General features: G+C 56.6%; 1 protein-coding gene across 3 annotated transcripts; it reads left to right on the top strand.

The window, feature by feature from the left end:
• The first annotated feature begins 1,516 nt into the window (after positions 1–1,516).
• On the top strand, positions 1,517–16,449 carry RASGRP2 (RAS guanyl releasing protein 2). 3 transcript variants are annotated; one of them, XM_065881288.1, is made up of 17 exons: positions 1,517–1,599; positions 3,440–3,580; positions 4,228–4,330; positions 4,876–4,938; positions 5,266–5,397; positions 6,166–6,316; positions 6,515–6,688; positions 6,847–6,963; positions 8,701–8,982; positions 9,919–9,996; positions 10,203–10,325; positions 10,656–10,771; positions 13,839–13,980; positions 14,251–14,287; positions 14,959–15,129; positions 16,008–16,072; positions 16,237–16,449. In XM_065881288.1, the coding sequence occupies exons 2-16, from the start codon at positions 3,508–3,510 to the stop codon at positions 16,064–16,066; spliced, it is 1,821 nt and encodes a 606-aa protein (XP_065737360.1). In that variant the 5' UTR covers positions 1,517–1,599; positions 3,440–3,507; the 3' UTR covers positions 16,067–16,072; positions 16,237–16,449. The 3 variants fall into 3 exon arrangements, with proteins under 3 accessions (XP_065737360.1, XP_065737359.1, XP_065737358.1); XM_065881287.1 differs by lacking the exon at positions 1,517–1,599 and having other exon boundaries at positions 3,469–3,580; XM_065881286.1 differs by lacking the exons at positions 1,517–1,599; positions 4,876–4,938; positions 16,237–16,449 and adding an exon at positions 4,510–4,546 and having other exon boundaries at positions 3,508–3,580; positions 4,228–4,386; positions 16,008–16,066.
• Positions 16,450–16,692: the final 243 nt, after the last annotated feature.

Raw genomic sequence — 16,692 nt, 5'->3', positions numbered from 1 at the left:
CGTGTCAGGTGCGTCCCCTCAGAAGAGGGGGGGCGGCCTGTGGGGGCAGGGCCCGGACTCTCCTGCCCACTTCCAAGCGTCATCCTCCACGCCTCTCTTCCCAGTGCTGTGTCCATACTAGGTCAGCGGCCTGCTAGGCTGGCCGGAGGCGTGGCATCCGCCCGGGTGGGGCCCACCCGGGCCGGGAGCGGGGACTTAGGCAGAGGCCTCCAGGACTACTGAAGATCCGTGCGGTTGGGGGCCAGACTCAAAAGGGGGAGGAGCCTCTGGGTGGTTGGCGGCTTCTTGACTCCGCCCTTAGCCCCGCCCCACTGCGGCGTTTAAGGGTCTCTCAGCAGGTGGCTGCGCTAGGTCCAAAGTAAGGAGAGTGTTAGGGCGGGGGACACACACAGACCGTCTAGGCTAGGCCGGTGTTGCTCCTCCTCACTTGGGGAAACTAAGCACCAGAAGGGGCCTGTTTGTAGGTCTCGTTTTACCGAGATTGAGGTGTGGGGGTGGTCCTGCCTCCGCAGCCGGGTAGCAGGGCGGGGCACGCCTCAGAAGATTTGTTTGGGGCCCGATGGTTTCACAGTGAGTGTGTTTGAACCTGAACAGCCGGAAACGGTTACCGGCTCCCCTAGGCCCGGCTTGTGGGGACCCCAACCGCCTGCGGCTTCCCCTCCCAAGTTCCTCTCTGCCAGGGGTGGGGGGGGGGGGCGTTGGCCAGGCCTCCAGGCTCCAGTTTTCTAGCTGCGGAGAACCCACCCGTCGCTTGCAGCTGCCCCTTTTCATCTGGCCTCATGGGGAGCCAGGCTTCCGGGGCCCCAGTCCCTCCTGTGTGAACTGGAGCTCCCTCTATCCCCAGACCTCGAGGCCCCTTCTCCAGGTAGCCGCGTTTTCATTCCTCCCTCCCCACAAGCCCCTCTCCCCCAAGTGTTCCCACCTTGTCTTAGCCCCTCCCCCAGGCTATCACAAGGACCCACCGCGCCCACGCCCCCGATCTCTACCCAACCTGTGCCCCCCGCTGCCCGCAGGAAGACGCCCGGCCCCAGGCCGGGTTAGCCCCGTGGGAACGGTTTGTCTCGAAAACAGGAACCCGGGCCGGGGGCTGGGCGGGGCGCCCCTTCCCCACCGCAGTCTACTTCCTGCCCCTCCCGGCTTCCTCTGCCCCACACCAGACAGGGCGGGGGGCAGGGGGGTGTCTGTGATGGGGGGAGAGGACCGGTGGTTTAGTTCCCCCCTTCCATGTCCCGAGCGGCCTGACCTCCCCTCACCCACCCTCGGCGCGGCCCGTGGCGCAGCCCCCCCGCCCGCGGCCCTCGTCTCCCGGGCGGCGCGGCAGGGCAGGGGTTAAGCTGCCGCAGGGACCGCCGCGTGCGGGGCGAGAGGGAGCCCCCGATGGGGGAGGCGCAGCCGCCGGTGCGGAGCCCGGCGTAGGGGCGGGAGGGGAGGGGAGGGGAGAGGAGGGGGCGGCCGCGGCGCGGGGGCGGGGCGGCGGGGAGCGGGGCCGCGGCGCGGAGAGCGGGCGGGAGCCGCAGCCGCAGCGAGGTCGGCGGGCGGGAGAGCACGGAGGTGGCGCCAGTCGGGCCGGGTGCGGGCTTCTTGCTGCGGGTCCCAAGTGTGAGTGAATGAGCGCGGGGCGGGGAGGTGCTCAGGGCAGAGGAGGTCCGGCCCCTAGGGGCCCTTGAGAGCGGCGCAGACGGGCTGGGGGCGGCGGGTGGGTTGGTGGGTGGGGAATCTGCGGTCCGGGTCAGGGCTTAGGAGGAACCTGACGAGAGACCCGAAGCTCCCTGGACAAGCGCGGGAGGGGGCGGCAAACGGGGCGCACCCGGCTCTTCCTAGCCACGTCTCAGCGGGACCTTCCCCGGCGAAGCCCCCATTTGACAGATGAGAAAATTGAGGCTCCGAGAGGCCAAGTGACTCTCAAGGTCACACAGCGAGGAAGCGGGAGAGCCGCGGGGTGATGACTCTGGGTGGCTCCTAGGAAAAGTCTACCAGAGAACTCCACAGAGGAGCCCCCGCTCCCCCCCCCCCGCAGCCCGGGGGAGTATGTGTAGGGGCGGGGTACCTTCTGTGGGGCAAGGCTTTGCCAGCGTCCGTGGGTACGGGATGTCAGGTCGCTGGGGCCGCAGGGCTGGCCCTAGATCGCAGATGAAGGGGGCGGGGGCGGAATGGGCGTGTGTGCATACCCACCGGGTGTGTGCATGTGTGGGAGAGTGTACATGCGTGTAGGTGCACTGCCTTGCGTGTGTACACACGTGTGCGGATGTCGCGCTGCTGTGGCCGCGGAACTCCAGGCTGGCCTGGCTCTAGTGAGCAGCAGGGCCCCCTCCAATGGGTTTGCATTCTGGGGTAGAGAGCTGGGTATGTGTGTCCGAGGTTTCCTTCGTTCAGGTGTGCGAGGGCTGTGGGTGCCATTGTGTGTGAGAGAGAGAGTATGGGAGGTAATTGCCTGAGGCTCGGCTTCTTGGGAGCCTCAGGCATTCTTGCACCCCGATGTGGGTCCCTGGCCTCGGGTGTGGAATGAGTGTCTCTGCATGGGTGCGTATATTCCCGCCAGTGACTGGAGCTGCTGGTGGAGTCGTACAGGCACTCTCCACCCCGCACGGTGCTAGCGCCCCCTTCTGGGCACCCTACTCTGTGCTCGAGTGTGGACGGCCTGTGTGTGCACTCAGTTCGACTGTGCAGTATGGGGACCTGCGTCAGGGTCTGGGGATGAAGATAGCCTGCGGAAGGTCTGAGCCGGGACCCTTGGGGCCTTCACGGAGGAGGTGGCTTGGGAGCGCGCGGTTCCCAGGCTCAGGCTTCCCGCTGACGCCTCCGGGCCGCAGTGGGCTCCCCGCTCCGCCCTCTCCGCCCCCCACCCGCCCCAGGAATGTTCCTCTCCGCTCCAGGCCGCCTCCCCAATGGCAGGCCCCTGGGGGCTGCCACAGCCCCGCCTTCCTTTCCGGGGAGCCCAGGAGGGGGCGACGCAGGCAGGACGCCTGGGTTCCTCCCCCCTCTCATCCCAGGGAGAAATTCCTCCGAGGTCCCCTCAGGCTCTGGGTTCCCAAAATAACCCTGCGGGGGAAGGGAGGCTGTGAAGGGAGGGAAGCGGGAGGGGCGCAGAACTGAGCTGCGGGGTGCTGCAGGTGCCTCTGGGGAGAGGACGTGAGAAGAGGGCCTGCGGGGAGGGGGGGCTGGGACACTAACCAGCCCCCCGAGTTCTGGCTCGCCCCTATCCCCGGGGAGTCCCTCAGCCCTCCCACGACTCCAAGGGTGGGCCGGAAGCTTCTTGGTCAGTTCGTTTCCCAACTGGTGGGTTGCAACATCCCGGGCCAGTTAACCCCAGGAGTGGCCGCGGCGGACGACTCCGCCCCTGCCCAGCAGGGGGCGTGCCTGCCCCGCCCCATTTCTGTCCGCGGGGCCGCTCCCCTGGCCCGCGCCTCCGCAGACTCCGGCTCTGTCTCTCCCGGGACAGGGGTCAGGTCCGAGACCCGTGGAGGCTCTCGGAGCGCAGCTTGGCCCAGCCTACCCGCGCCGGAGGCCATGGCGGGCACCCTGGACCTGGACAAGGGCTGCACGGTGGAGGAGCTGCTCCGTGGTTGCATTGAAGCCTTCGGTGAGTGGCACGGGAGGACACGCCCAGCCTGAGACCAGCCGGGAGCCTGAACCCTGACCCCTGCCTCCCAGGGCAGACCTCTGCCCAACTCGCATCCTGCAGCCTCTTTGGCGAAAGTCTCCTCTTCATCCCGGGGTAGAGAGATCCACACGGTGCAGAAAGAGAAAAGGTTTCCCTTCCCTAGTATACCAGCGTTGAAGGGAGGAGCGACGGGGTCCCCAGACTCTGACCCACGAGGACCGTTATCTGTCTCCCCGGGGGATCCGGAGGAACTCGCTATTGCGGCCTGGAAGCTGTTTCCGGCTGATGGGGGGGTGGCTTATCTGGTGAAGGGGTGCCCCTTCCCCAGGCACTCAGGAAATGACCTCTGGATTCTTGACCCCGCGGAACCCGTCTCCTTCCGCCCCAGCTGGTTCCCCTCCAAACTACAGGCCCGACTCAGACGCTCCTCTCCTCTAGTTCCTCGGATCCTGCCTTATCCCTCTTCCACCCTACCTTTACTTTATAATCTGCCTCCTGGTTTCGGAGCCCTCGGAAAGCCGGAGGCGGCCGGGAGCCAGAAATCCGGCAGGCTGCGGGGTAGGGTTTAGGGACCGAAGCTGCGGGACGTAGGGTCAACCCGCTTCTCCTTGACCCCTCGGAGTTAGATGACTCCGGGAAGGTGCGGGACCCGCAGCTGGTGCGCATGTTCCTCATGATGCACCCCTGGTACATCCCTTCCTCTCAGCTGGCGGCAAAACTGCTGTACGTATATCCTTCGCCGGCCTCGCCAAGGGCCCTGCAGTCCGCATCCATAAGGGAGCCCCGCTGCCCAGCGGGGGCAGAGGAGGGGCTTCGCTCCTAGAGCGTGGGCCACTCCCACATCACAGAATTCAGGATTGGCCCAGGCTGCAGCTAGGGCCTAAGCTCCACCCCTTTCCTCCCCTTAGAACTAAGGCCCCGTCCCCGGGTCTCTCCCCAGCCTAGGCCTTGCTCTGTCCTCCCCACAGCCTAGGACCTGTTCCTACTCCCAGCGCAGGTTCTGCCTCTTGCTTCTCTCCCAGAACCCAGGTCCTGCTCTCAGCCTCTCCCAGAATCTGGCCCCCATTCCATCCAGGCACCCTCCCAAAGCTCACACCTCACCTCTGCTTTCAGCCCCTTTCCAGAGCTTGGGCCCTGCCCGCCCCAGACCCCACCCCTAGAATTTCTCCTAGAACCGGGCCCTGCCCTCAGCCTCCCCCAAGAACTCGGGTTCCATCCCCTGCCTCCTTTTCTAGAGTAAGTCTCCATGCTTGTTTTCCTTAACTCTGCTTCACCTACCAACAATCCCGGAAGGACAACTCCAGTTCGCTTCAGGTGAAAACATGCCATCTGGTCAGGTGAGTCTTCCTCTTGGGGCTCTGTCTCCTCCTCTGCTCCCTTATCTCAGGCTTCAGACTGGCCTGAAGGAGTGGAAATAGCTCGTTCTGGAAGCTGGTCACGTGGGTTTGAACCCGGCTCTGTCCATGGTGGTTGGGCTGCCGCAGGCTTGCCCCTTCCTGGTCCTGGCCCGGTCCCTGTTTTCTGATCTGCCCAGTGCGGGTAGGGAAGGAAAGAGCTGGGAGAGGGGAACCACAGTTCGAGGCTCTTTCCCCCTCCCTGGGGAGCTACAGTCCTAGGGGATGGTGGGGGAAGGGCTGCCTTGGGTGACCCTGAACCTCCACCAGGTACTGGATCTCAGCGTTCCCAGCAGAGTTTGACTTGAATCCTGAGCTCGCTGAGCAGATCAAGGAGCTGAAGGCTCTGCTAGACCAAGAAGGGAACCGCCGGCACAGCAGCCTCATCGACATCGAGAGCGTGTGCGTGGGGGGGAGCTCGGAGGGCTGGGCAGGGCACTCAGCATCCTACACCATCTGCACTTCACAAATGTTTGTCGAATTGAATGGGTGAGGGTCATGTCACTCTTGCTTAAAAACCTTCTATGGCTGCCTATCGTCTTCAGAATGCCTCGGCTGGGGATTAAGGCCTTTCATGGTCTCAGGCCAGCTTGGCATTCCTGCCTCATCTTCCACAGCCCACCACCCCATACCAGGCATCTCATACTGCAGCTGCACGGGTCCACTCACCATTCTGCAGCTCCTGCATCCTTTCCCACCATGGCGCTTTGCTCATGTCCCCTTGCCTCCTCCTCCATGTTATCAAAACTTAGCACAAGTGTGGAGTGTCTGTGGACTCTTTGAGGGCAGAATTTGTCGTTCCTGCCTCTGTTCCTCCATGACACTTTGTGCAGACCTCTGCCCAAAGACCTCCACACTTGTGCCACGCTATTTCGTGATTGTTTGTTTCTGTGTCTGTCTCCCTCAGTAGACTGTGAGCTCCTCGGGGGCAGGAACCGTGTCTTGCTCATCTCTGTACCCCCAGCGCCTAGCACAGTGCCTGTCACAGAGTAGGTCTTCCATAAATCTGTGTTGAGTGCGTGATGAGGAGGAGATTGCAGGAGGTGCTGGGACTGGGGACATTCGTGCTCTGCACAGCGTCTCGCGGTCAGCGTGAGTGGTATGAGTGTAGGGCCATGAGGGGTGGGGCATCTTCAGCAAAGGACTCACTGCCCCGCCCCACTCCCCCAGCCCCACCTACAAGTGGAATCGGCAGGTGACCCAGAGGAACCCTGTGGAACAGAAAAAGCGCAAGATGTCCCTGTTGTTTGACCACCTGGACCCCATGGAGCTGGCAGCACATCTCACCTACTTGGAATATCGCTCCTTTTGCAAGATCCTGGTGCGGCCCAATGGCCTTCAGTCAGGGAGCGGGGGTGGGCTGGGGAGGGGGTGCCAGGAGGGGCAGGGTCTCCGGGGTAGGTGGGGTCACAGGGTGGGTCTGGGGTTTCAATGTAACCACCAAAGGGCCGCTGGAGGGTGAGGAGCGGCCATTGGTGAGGGGAGGGGCCCCGGGGTGCTGAGGCCACTGTGCCTGCAGTTCCAGGACTATCACAGTTTTGTGACTCACGGCTGCACCGTGGACAACCCTGTCCTGGAGCGATTCATCTCCCTCTTCAACAGTGTCTCGCAGTGGGTGCAACTTATGATTCTCAGCAAGCCCACAGCCCCGCAGCGGGCCCTGGTCATCACACACTTCGTCCACGTTGCAGAGGTGCCTGCCCCTCCCCTTCCCCCCACCTCCCAAATTGCCAGTAGGGCTGAGTCCGTCCTTTCCCCTAACCCACTGCTAGGTCTTCTCCAGAAAAGCTGGGCCAAATTCTGGGCCCACTCAGTGACTCACTGCCTCATCTCTCTCCATTTATTCCCCAGAAACTCCTGGAGCTGCAGAATTTCAACACGCTGATGGCGGTGGTCGGGGGCCTGAGCCACAGCTCCATCTCCCGCCTCAAGGAGACCCACAGCCACGTGAGCCCAGAGACCATCAAGGTGCTTGAGACTCGGGGGGGTCAGGGGAACGGCCTGGTCAGCCTTCCCAGGGCTGGCCTCGCTGAGAACTCCCAGCAGTGCTGGGGGCTGGGCACTCCCTCTTCATGTGATAAATGAGGAAACTGAGTCTGGGGGTTAAATCCTTTTCCAGTTGCACAGTGAAAGCAGCAGAGTGGAGTCTCACAGGTCTGCCGAACTTCAAAGCTCGTGCTTTACTCTTCCCCTGCTTATTTTATTTTATTTTATTTTGGTCGCGCCGCACACATGTGGGATCTTGGTTCCCTGACCAGGGATCAAACCTGTGCCCCCTGCAGTGGAAGCACCGAGTTTTAACCACGGGACCACCAGGGAAGTCCCTATTTTATTTTAAAAAACATAACTGGTGACATACATATAGAAGAGTCTATAAAACATATGTACAGTTAAAAAAAATTAGAAAACGCCTGTGTAACTACCACTCAGGTCAAGAAGTAGAACACTGCCAGCCCCCGAAGCTCCCAGCACCTTAGCGCACAACTCCGTCCTCATCAGAGGCAAACAATGTCATAACATTCCTAAGGATGATTACCTTGCTTTTCTTTCTTTCTTTTTAAAAGTTTTTATTTATTTATTCATTTATTTTGGCCATACTGCGCGGCATGTGGGATCTTAGTCCCCACACCCGTGCTCCCTGCAGTGAAAGCTCAGAATCCTAACCACTGGACCACCAGGGAATTCCTGACCTTGTTTTTCTTGATAGCTTTACCACCTGTGCATGCATCCCAAAAGCATGTGCGTTTCTTGTTGCCTGTTTTTGAACCTGCTATGAATGGAATTGTTATATACGTGATTTTACTTCTTGCTTCTTTCATTCTTACATTCCGTTATGTGGAGCAATTGTTCATTCACTTCCGTTGCCGTATAATGTTTTAGTCTACCCCGATTTGTGTATCTCCTCTACTATTGAACATTTGGGGTTTTTCCAGTTTGGGCTGTTACGAATGATACCACTAAGAATATTCTTCAAAATCATCGTCCTGTGCTGCTCTGCCTCCCTGATCCTCAGTTTCCTCTCCTGTGAAATGGTTTTTTAAAAAAATATTTATTTATTTATTTTCTTTATGTTTTTGGCTGTGTCGGGTCTTAGCTGCGGCATGTGGGGTCTTCATTGAAGCTTGCGGGATCTTTTGTTGCGGCGCGGGCTCTTCATTGTGGCGTGCGGGCTTCTCTCTAGTTGTGGCGCACAGGTTCCAGAGTGCTGGGCTCTGTAGTTTGCGGCCCACAGGCTCTCTTGTTGAGGCACGCGAGCTCAGTAGTTGCGGCACGGGGGCCTAGATGCCTCGCGGCATGTGGGATCTTAGCTCCCTGACCAAGAATCAAACCCGTGTCCCCTGCATTGGAAGGCGGGTTCTTTACCACTGGACCACCAGGGAAGTCCCCTCTTCTGTTAAATGTTGATGATAATCTGTGCCCAGGCCTGGTGTAGAGGTGTGGTATTTGGTAGTGGGTGTCCCTTTGAACTCGTGACCTATGACTTCTGATTCCCAGGGGCTAAGGGAGCCAGTGTTGGGGGATAGTGAGGGAGGCTTTTGACCTTTCACCCATCCCTAACCCTGACTCCACATCCTCTCCCACATTTCCAGGGCTGGGCAGGGGAAGGAGAGCTGAGCTTGAGATATGTGGTGTGTGTGTGTGTGTGTGTGTGTGTGTGTGTGTGTGTGTGTGTGTTTGTGTGACCCTCTGCCCTTTGTCCCCCAGCTCTGGGAAGGTCTGACAGAACTAGTGACGGCCACTGGTAACTATGGCAACTACCGGCGCCGGCTGGCAGCCTGCGTGGGTTTCCGCTTCCCCATCTTGGGTGTGCACCTCAAGGACCTGGTGGCCCTGCAGCTGGCACTGCCTGACTGGCTGGACCCCACCCGGACCCGACTTAATGGGGCCAAGATGAAGCAGCTCTTCAGCATCCTGGAGGAGCTGGCCATGGTGACCAGCCTTCAGCCCCCAGTGCAAGCCAACCCCGACCTGCTGAGCCTGCTGACGGTGAGGGGCCAGGCAGCAGGGTCCACAGCTGCACCTGGTCCTGCAGGCTTGGCCTTGGGTTCTCAGTTATGATCGAAGAACTGACACCCAGCCTGGGCCCCAAGGCTGGGGTGAACTTGGAGAAGGGTTCTAGCCTCCAGATGGGACTGTGGGCCCCTGAGGCTGGCATGTGGACTTGAGGCTGGGCCTAGGCCCTGGGTTGAGTTCCTAGCAGTGGGCTGTGTTCAAGGTTTGGGGTCAAACTCTGGATTCTGGGCATAGGGGTGGCTTTTATTTTATTTTTTTAACTTTTAGTTTTTGGCTGTGCTTCATGGCTTGTGGGATCTTAGTTCCCTGACCAGGGATGGAACCCGCACCCTCGGCAGTGAAAGGGCCGAGTCCTAACCCCTGGACCGCCAGGGAGTTCCCCAGGGGCGGCTTTTAAACATGGCCCTGAGCTCTGAGCTTCTGGGCTTGGTCTTGGACTTGATTTTGAGCCCTAGCGTAGGAGTTGGGTTCTAGTCCAGATCTGGACTAGGTTCTAATCGTTGGGCTGGGGCTTAGGTTTTAAGGTTTGGTGTGAAGTCTTACCTGTTTCTGGGTTCTGGACTGAGATGGGGATTGAAATCTGAGCTGGAGTCTGGTTGCTGGGTGGGATTCTATGTTGGGGGGAATTTCAGAGCTCTCAGCTGGGTTGTGACCTGGATTCTTGGCTGAGATCTTGACAGTGCATTGTGTTCAAGGTTTGGGGCCGAGATACAGGTTCTGGTCTGTGTGCTAGGCTGGCGTGTGGTTGCTGGGATGTGTTCTAAGCTGGCCTTTGTCCCGAGTCTAGCTTCTGGGCCAGGCTCGGGGCTGGGCTGCGACCTCTAGGTAGACCTGTGGGTCTGAGTTCTGGGCAGTGGGCTCCTGAGAGCCGCGGAGGCCGGTGGGCATGATCAGACCTGTGTGTCCCAGGTGTCTCTGGATCAGTATCAGACAGAGGATGAGCTCTACCAGCTGTCCCTGCAGCGGGAACCACGCTCCAAGTCCTCGGTGAGGGACGGAATCGCTGCTTACCCACTCGGCCCATCCTCTTCCTCCCCCACCTCTGCCCTCCTGGGAGTTCCAAGATTAGAGGCTACCTCACCTATCCTGCTCGTTGGGCAGGCTTCCTTGTCCCCAGGGCTTGCCCTCTCTCCTCCACTGGGCCCTGGGCTTCCTCACCTCTGGCCCTCTCTCAGCCTCGACCATTCCCACAGCCAAGCAGCCCCACCAGCTGCACGCCGCCTCCCCGGCCCCCGGTGCTGGAGGAGTGGACCTCAGCGGCCAAACCCAAGCTGGATCAGGCACTCATGGTGGAGCACATTGAGAAGATGGTGGAGGTGAGACTCCGTGGCAGCCAGCTCTGGAGTCTGCGGGCTGGGGGGACAGGTCCGTAGTGGTCAATCAAGGCTAGTTTTGCCAGGGCACTGCCCTGGGAGCCGCCACCAGTGCCAGGTTCAAGGGCCAACACTCAGTCTCCAGAAGGCACGGGGCGCAGCTGATGGGTGGGGTTGGGATGGGGGTACGGAGAAGGGAGGTGGTGGGGGAGACAGACAGCTGCCCACGGCTGAGACGTCCGCCCTTCATCACTTGGACTGGGAATGTGGGCAGGGTGGGGCCAATGCTCCTTTTATCCTCCCCTCCCCCATGTGTCCCTCTATGTACTCCAGTCTGTGTTCCGGAACTTCGATGTCGATGGGGACGGCCACATCTCACAGGAGGAGTTCCAGATCATCCGTGGGAACTTTCCTTACCTCAGCGCCTTTGGGGACTTCGACCAGAACCAGTGAGGAGGCCTGGGGGCAGGGGGAGAGGGAAAGCAGGCTCACTTCCCCTTGGGTTTTAGTTTCCTCCCGTGCAAGATGAGGACATTGAACCAGATGATCTTGAGGGAGGAAGCCACCCATGTGGGGAGGGGCTCTTATTTTCGGGGAGGCTTCCAGCTGCAGAGGCACAGGGTTACCTCACTTATTCAGACCGAAGAAGGGGTGGGGTGACTCCACCTGAATCTTGCAAAGACGGTGGCCTGGGGACTGTTGCTACATAAATGCCATTTTATTTGTGGAGCTCACAGCTGGCAAAAAGTGTGGGCACGTTGAACTCCTGGGTAGCCTGTCTTAATGAATAGATAAGAAAGGCCTGCAGTGAGCGGCACCCACTTGCTTAGCAACAATTCACAATTCACATGCTGACAATTTGGACAGACAGCCGGTTCTCTGGAGTAGGTTAAACATGCAACCATGTTCGCACCCTGGTTTTGCTGAGCGGACAAAATTCCAATCAAAATTTATAGTCCATCCCAGGTCGATTTACTTTTCAGTGTTATCCATATTTCAAAAAGCTGGGTTTTTTCCCATATTATAAAAATGCATGGTTAAAAAAAAAATCCAGGTAGTAAAATAGATTTATAGTGAGCAAAGTGTATAAGGTAAGAAGTGAAAATTCCCTCCCTCCTTTCCCACTCAGAGGCTGTCATTAGTAACTATGTTCGTAACATTACTGGTGTGGCAATGCCGGTATCTTTCCAGTCTTTTTTTCATGCGTGTTGCAGATTGTTAGAGAATTTGTCTGTGTCTGTTTCACAGACAAACAGGATGATGGTATAAATCTGGTTCCGCCAGTGGCATTCATTGTAGTTGCTTTGTTTCTCCTCCCAGCGTTGGGAACAAATAGTTGAAAACAGAGTTTTCTCTGAGTTGAAAACAGTTCCCTGTCACCTCCCTGTGTTAGGGTGGAGTTTTTCCAGGCCACACTTTTAGGGAGGGTGCAGCCCTTGGAGACCTTCAAGGCGTCAGCTTCATGCAGGCGCCTCAGCCTTAACTTCCCACCTCCTGCAGGCCCCAGGCAGGTATCAAAATCCAGCACCCGGCTCCTGGGGCAGCCACAGCTCACTGAATCAATTCGAAGATCTCTCTTTGTTTCTGAAACTTGGGGGTTTCCGTTTCTTGCAAACTCACCTATGCATTTAAAGCAATTTTTGATATATTTTAACCAGCATCTGGGTATTTGTGGCAGTAGGGTTTTCAGGGTTTCTTGTTTTTGTTTTTAAATCACTGTCTTGACGGAACCGCATGCTTTGTGTTTTTTCACTTTTGTTTTCCACTTAAACCCTCATCATGGACATCTTTCCAGGCCGATTCATGCAGAGCTACCTCATTCTTTAGAACAGCTGCAGAGAATTACACTGTGTGGCTGGGCCATCATTTGTCTCACCATTCTCCCGCTGATGGACATGTCGACTGTTCCCAGTTTTTCGCTATTAATATCCACCATGCTACTGTGAGCATCTTTGTACCCATGCACTCAGGCCACTATTTTTGTAGGAGAAATTCCTAGAAGTGGGATAATTGGATCAAAAGATATGCACATTCTAAATTAGAAGAGAGACTGCCAAGGTGACCTCAGGCAAGGTTGTGCCAGCTCGCACTCCCATCAACAGTGAACGAGTGCCCATTTCCCAGCTTCCTTGCCAACAGTGGATGCTATAATAAGCTTTACAATTTTGCCAGTCTAATTGGCAAATGGCGTCTTGGTTAAATTTGCATTTCTTTAATACTAGTGGGGGTAGGAGATCTTCATATGTTTACCGGCCACTTCTGTTTCTTCTGTAAATTGCCTGTTCGTGTCCTTTGTCCATTATTCCACTGGGTTTGTGAGTCTTTTTCTCATTGATTTCTAGAATCTCTGTTAATGGATATTAACCCTTGGTGTTGAATATGTTTGCAAATATTTTCTCCCAGTCTGTCATTTATGTTGTCCTTTTCCATATAAAATTTTTAAAAAATGTGTGCTCAATATGTCAGTCTTTTCCTTTATGGCTTCTCGGATTTGTGTTATGCGTAGAAAGGCCTTCATCCCCTCAAGGTTACAAAATTCTTCCCTTATACCTTTTCAGATACTTTGAAATTCTTATTTTTTACATTAGTGTTCTGAATTTAGTGGGAATTAAGTTTTCACGAACAGTGTGAGATAGGAGCCTAGGTTTACATATTTTCATGAACCATCGGTCGTCCCAATGTACCACTGATTTGAAGGACAACCTGGATCACGTAAATACAATGGGCAGGCGTTTCTGACAAGGGCCACCCCTGGTGGAAATAGCTCCCAGTGGCCCAGCATCTATTAACCATTACAGACGCTGTTGTCAATGTTCCATGTGCACTATCTCATTTAAGCCTTACCCAAAGGCCTCTGAGGTGTAGGAACTGTCATCGTCCCCATTTATAGAAGAGGAAACCGAGGGATGGGGCGTGAAGTCACACAGAGAAGAAGTAGAGCCCAAATTTGAACTGAGTTCTGTCCGTCTCCAGAGCACGTGCTCACTCTTTCCCTAAAATGTGTGAATGGATGAAAAAAAAGGGCTCCGTGGGGAATCCCTGGATTACCTTTCTGGCAGGATTATGCAAGAGTGAGACAGGTGCAGCTTTTTCCAATCTTACCTGGTCCCCAAACTCATCAGAGATCTCTTAATTCTCAGGGCTCCGGACTGGTGTTCCACAGAGCTCACTTTGGGAAACAGAAGCTGATAATCCCATGGGAAAGTGCAGAGCAATTTTAGTTTACACGCCAACTCTGTGAAGTGAGCAGGGCAGGAATTATGATCCCCATTTTTCCAGGGAGGAAACCCAGGGCAATTGACTTGCCCAAGACCACACAACTAGTTAGTAGCAGCTACTACATCTGCCTGACTCCAAGTCTAGTGTTCTTTCTCTTTCCTGCACCAGGGGTCCAAAATCAGGAGTCGGTGAGGACCTTTAACTTGGTAGGGGTTTTTCCCAGTGGGATGGGTTAAGCTGGTGGTGGGTGGTCCCAGGGAGGCCCCCAGAGCTGAGGCCCTCCCCCTTCCCGGACAGGGATGGCTGCATCAGCAAGGAGGAGATGGTCTCCTACTTTCTGCGCTCCAGCTCTGTGCTGGGTGGCCGCATGGGCTTCGTACACAACTTCCACGAGAGCAACTCCTTGCGCCCGGTCGCCTGCCGCCACTGCAAGGCCCTGGTGAGCCCCCGCCCAAGCCACGCCCCTCCAGCACCGGCCCCGCCCCATCCACGCCCGCCCTCCCTTCTGGCCCCGCCCCTGCCAGAGCCTTCTCAGCCTAGGCAAACCTTAATTCCACCTGCCTCCCCTCTTGCTGTTCTGAACAAAACCCTGAGGGGGGCCCTAAGGCTCCAGAAAGGGTCAGTCCCACTCCCTGCCCATGGAAAGGAAGAAGTAGAGTCATCCCCTCTAAACCCCTCCCCCCTACTGCGGCCCCCTCCTCTATTTCAGATCCTGGGCATCTACAAGCAGGGCCTCAAATGCCGAGGTGAGATGGAGTTGCAAGGCTGCTGGGCTGAGTTTTTTGGGAAGAGTTACTATCTGGGTGAATATTCTCATTTTGGTGGGGTAATTGCCAAGGAGTGAAGTACCTTAGGGCCAGAGAGGCATGCTGATTGACGTGAAGGGGGTAGCCTTTAACAGGGCTTTTGTTGGGACTTCCGTGGCCATCCAGTGGTTAAGACTCCGTGCTTCCACTGCAGGGGGTGTGGGTTCGACCCCTGCTCTGGGAAGTAAGATCCCACCTGCCTCGCAGTTTTGCCAAAAAAAAACCCCAGAAACCAAAAACCAAAACAAGCAAACCAAAAACCCAAAAAACAACCAACAACAAACAAACAAAGAAAAACCAGGGCCTTTATTTTGGTGAGGCAGCTGCCCAGGAACAGGGAGCTTTGGAGAGGGCACAGACTGCCGAGTAGGATGAAGAGAGCACTTGGAAAGGAGGCTCTTGTTTTGGTGGGGCAGCTGCCCAGGAACAGGGAGCTTTGGAGAGGGCACAGACTGCCGTGTAGGATGAAGAGAGCACTTGGAAAGGAGGCTCTTGTTTTGGTGGGGCAGCTGCTCAGGAGCAAAGGGACCTGGGGAGAGGTGCAGGCCTGTGGAATGGGGAAGGGTATTCTGATCAGTTGATCTGGCTGGGCTCCCCATCTGCCTCCCCAGCCTGTGGTGTTAACTGCCACAAGCAGTGCAAGGATCGTCTGTCAGTTGAGTGCCGGCGCCGGGCCCAGAGTGTGAGTCTGGAGGGGTCTGCACCCTCACCCACACATACCCACCATCGCGCCTTCAGCTTCTCCCTGCCCCGCCCTGGCAGGCGAGGCTCCCGGCCTCCAGGTAAGAAGGGGTCTCTTTTTGTACTGGCCTGTGGAGGGAGGGAGGCAAGGCCGTGGTGGCATAGTATTACCTTCTCCAGGATGGAAATGATTGCAGAGTTTGTAATTGTCTTATTTTGGTAGGGTGATGGAGAAGGGCTGGACAGGTAAGGGTGTCAGAAGGTGACCAGGGAGCCCTCAACCCTCTGAGGCTGAGGAGGAGAGAGACTAATAAATAAAAAAGAGTAAACGTGAAAGAGACTTCAAGATTCAATTTGCACTCTTATTTTGTTAGGGGGATTGACAAGGGGTTGGAGAGGGAGTTTTGTGAGCCATTTGCCTGTGTTTCCCTTTTTGGCTGCTTTGGAGGCTATTCTGAGAAAAGTCCCTTGCCCCCCAAAGCTCCCAGCAGCTCTCTTGGGGCCATTGGTGGCTCCAGGTCAGTTTTCTGAATGGCAATTCCTCAAATGATTATTTTGCTGAGGACACTCTGAACGACCATGTTCAACTGGGGTCTAAGGCAGTTGACCACAACTGTTCAGACTGGCATAAGTCCTCAAAAATAGAGGCAGGCACAGGTCATAAGTTCTCAAATACAGAAAAGATGAAACCATTCGCATTGAGCCTTCCAGAAGTGCTGGGGTCTAAAATGTAAAGCACGCACAAAACGGACATTTAAACAAACTGCACCGATAAATCTGTGGCCGCAAAAAAGCTGTGGCAAAATGAAAACTTAGAAAAAGAGCCTCAAAAATTGGGCCTTTTGGTCATTCAGTGAATTGATTTTTGGTGGATGGTTCTGCTTCTGGGATGGGGCCGGGTGCCTCCAGTGATGGGGAGAAGGGCTGCTGAGGGCACAGGGACCCAGGAATTGGTCCTGTGACACCCCCCTCCCTGCAGAGATCCGAGAGGAGGAGGTTCAGACGGTGGAGGATGGCGTGTTTGACATCCACTTGTAATTGATGGTGAGCCCCCCCTGCAGCCTGGGCGGAGCCTCCCCACTCAGGGCTGGGGCAATGGGGGGATGGGTGGGACGGGTGCTCTGTCCAAATGGCCCAGGCCAGGTGGGATCCTGCTTTTTGGGGAGTGGGGAGGGTCTTCCTCACAACCTCTGTGTTTTTCTTCCCAGCTGTGACTGGATCAAGCACTCATGCCTGCTTTGGAGAAAAGACTTGGACCAGAGCAGGGAGCCTGGGGTGCTGTGGCAGCAGGCCGGGGCTGGGGGGCGGGGTGTGAGGGTGGCATGCAGCTGAGGGCAGGGCCAGGGCTGGTGTCCCTAAGGTTGTACAGATTCTTGTGAATATTTGTGTTTTCCAGATGGAATAAAGGCCCAAGTCATTAACCTGGACTATCAGTGCCTAGAATCCTCGCGGGGGGCAGAGGGCAGGGGTCCGTAAGCACAGGGACTAGAACTGTGGCGCAGAAAACTCTGTAGTCAGAGAATCTCGGGAGATCTGGAATCTCATGTGTCTGGAATCTTGGGGGGAGGTAGGATTGTGGGGGATAGAGCCTTAGAACCAGGAAACCATGGAACAGAGAGTTTTGGGGGGAGGTCTAGAATCTCTAGGAGTCCAGAATCTTGGGG

This window comes from Phocoena phocoena, chromosome 8 (assembly GCF_963924675.1).
Source record: "Phocoena phocoena chromosome 8, mPhoPho1.1, whole genome shotgun sequence".
Classification (NCBI taxonomy): Eukaryota; Metazoa; Chordata; class Mammalia; order Artiodactyla; family Phocoenidae; genus Phocoena; species Phocoena phocoena.
Note: the sequence above shows the minus strand (reverse complement) of the source record. Positions and strands in the feature narration are given on the sequence as shown.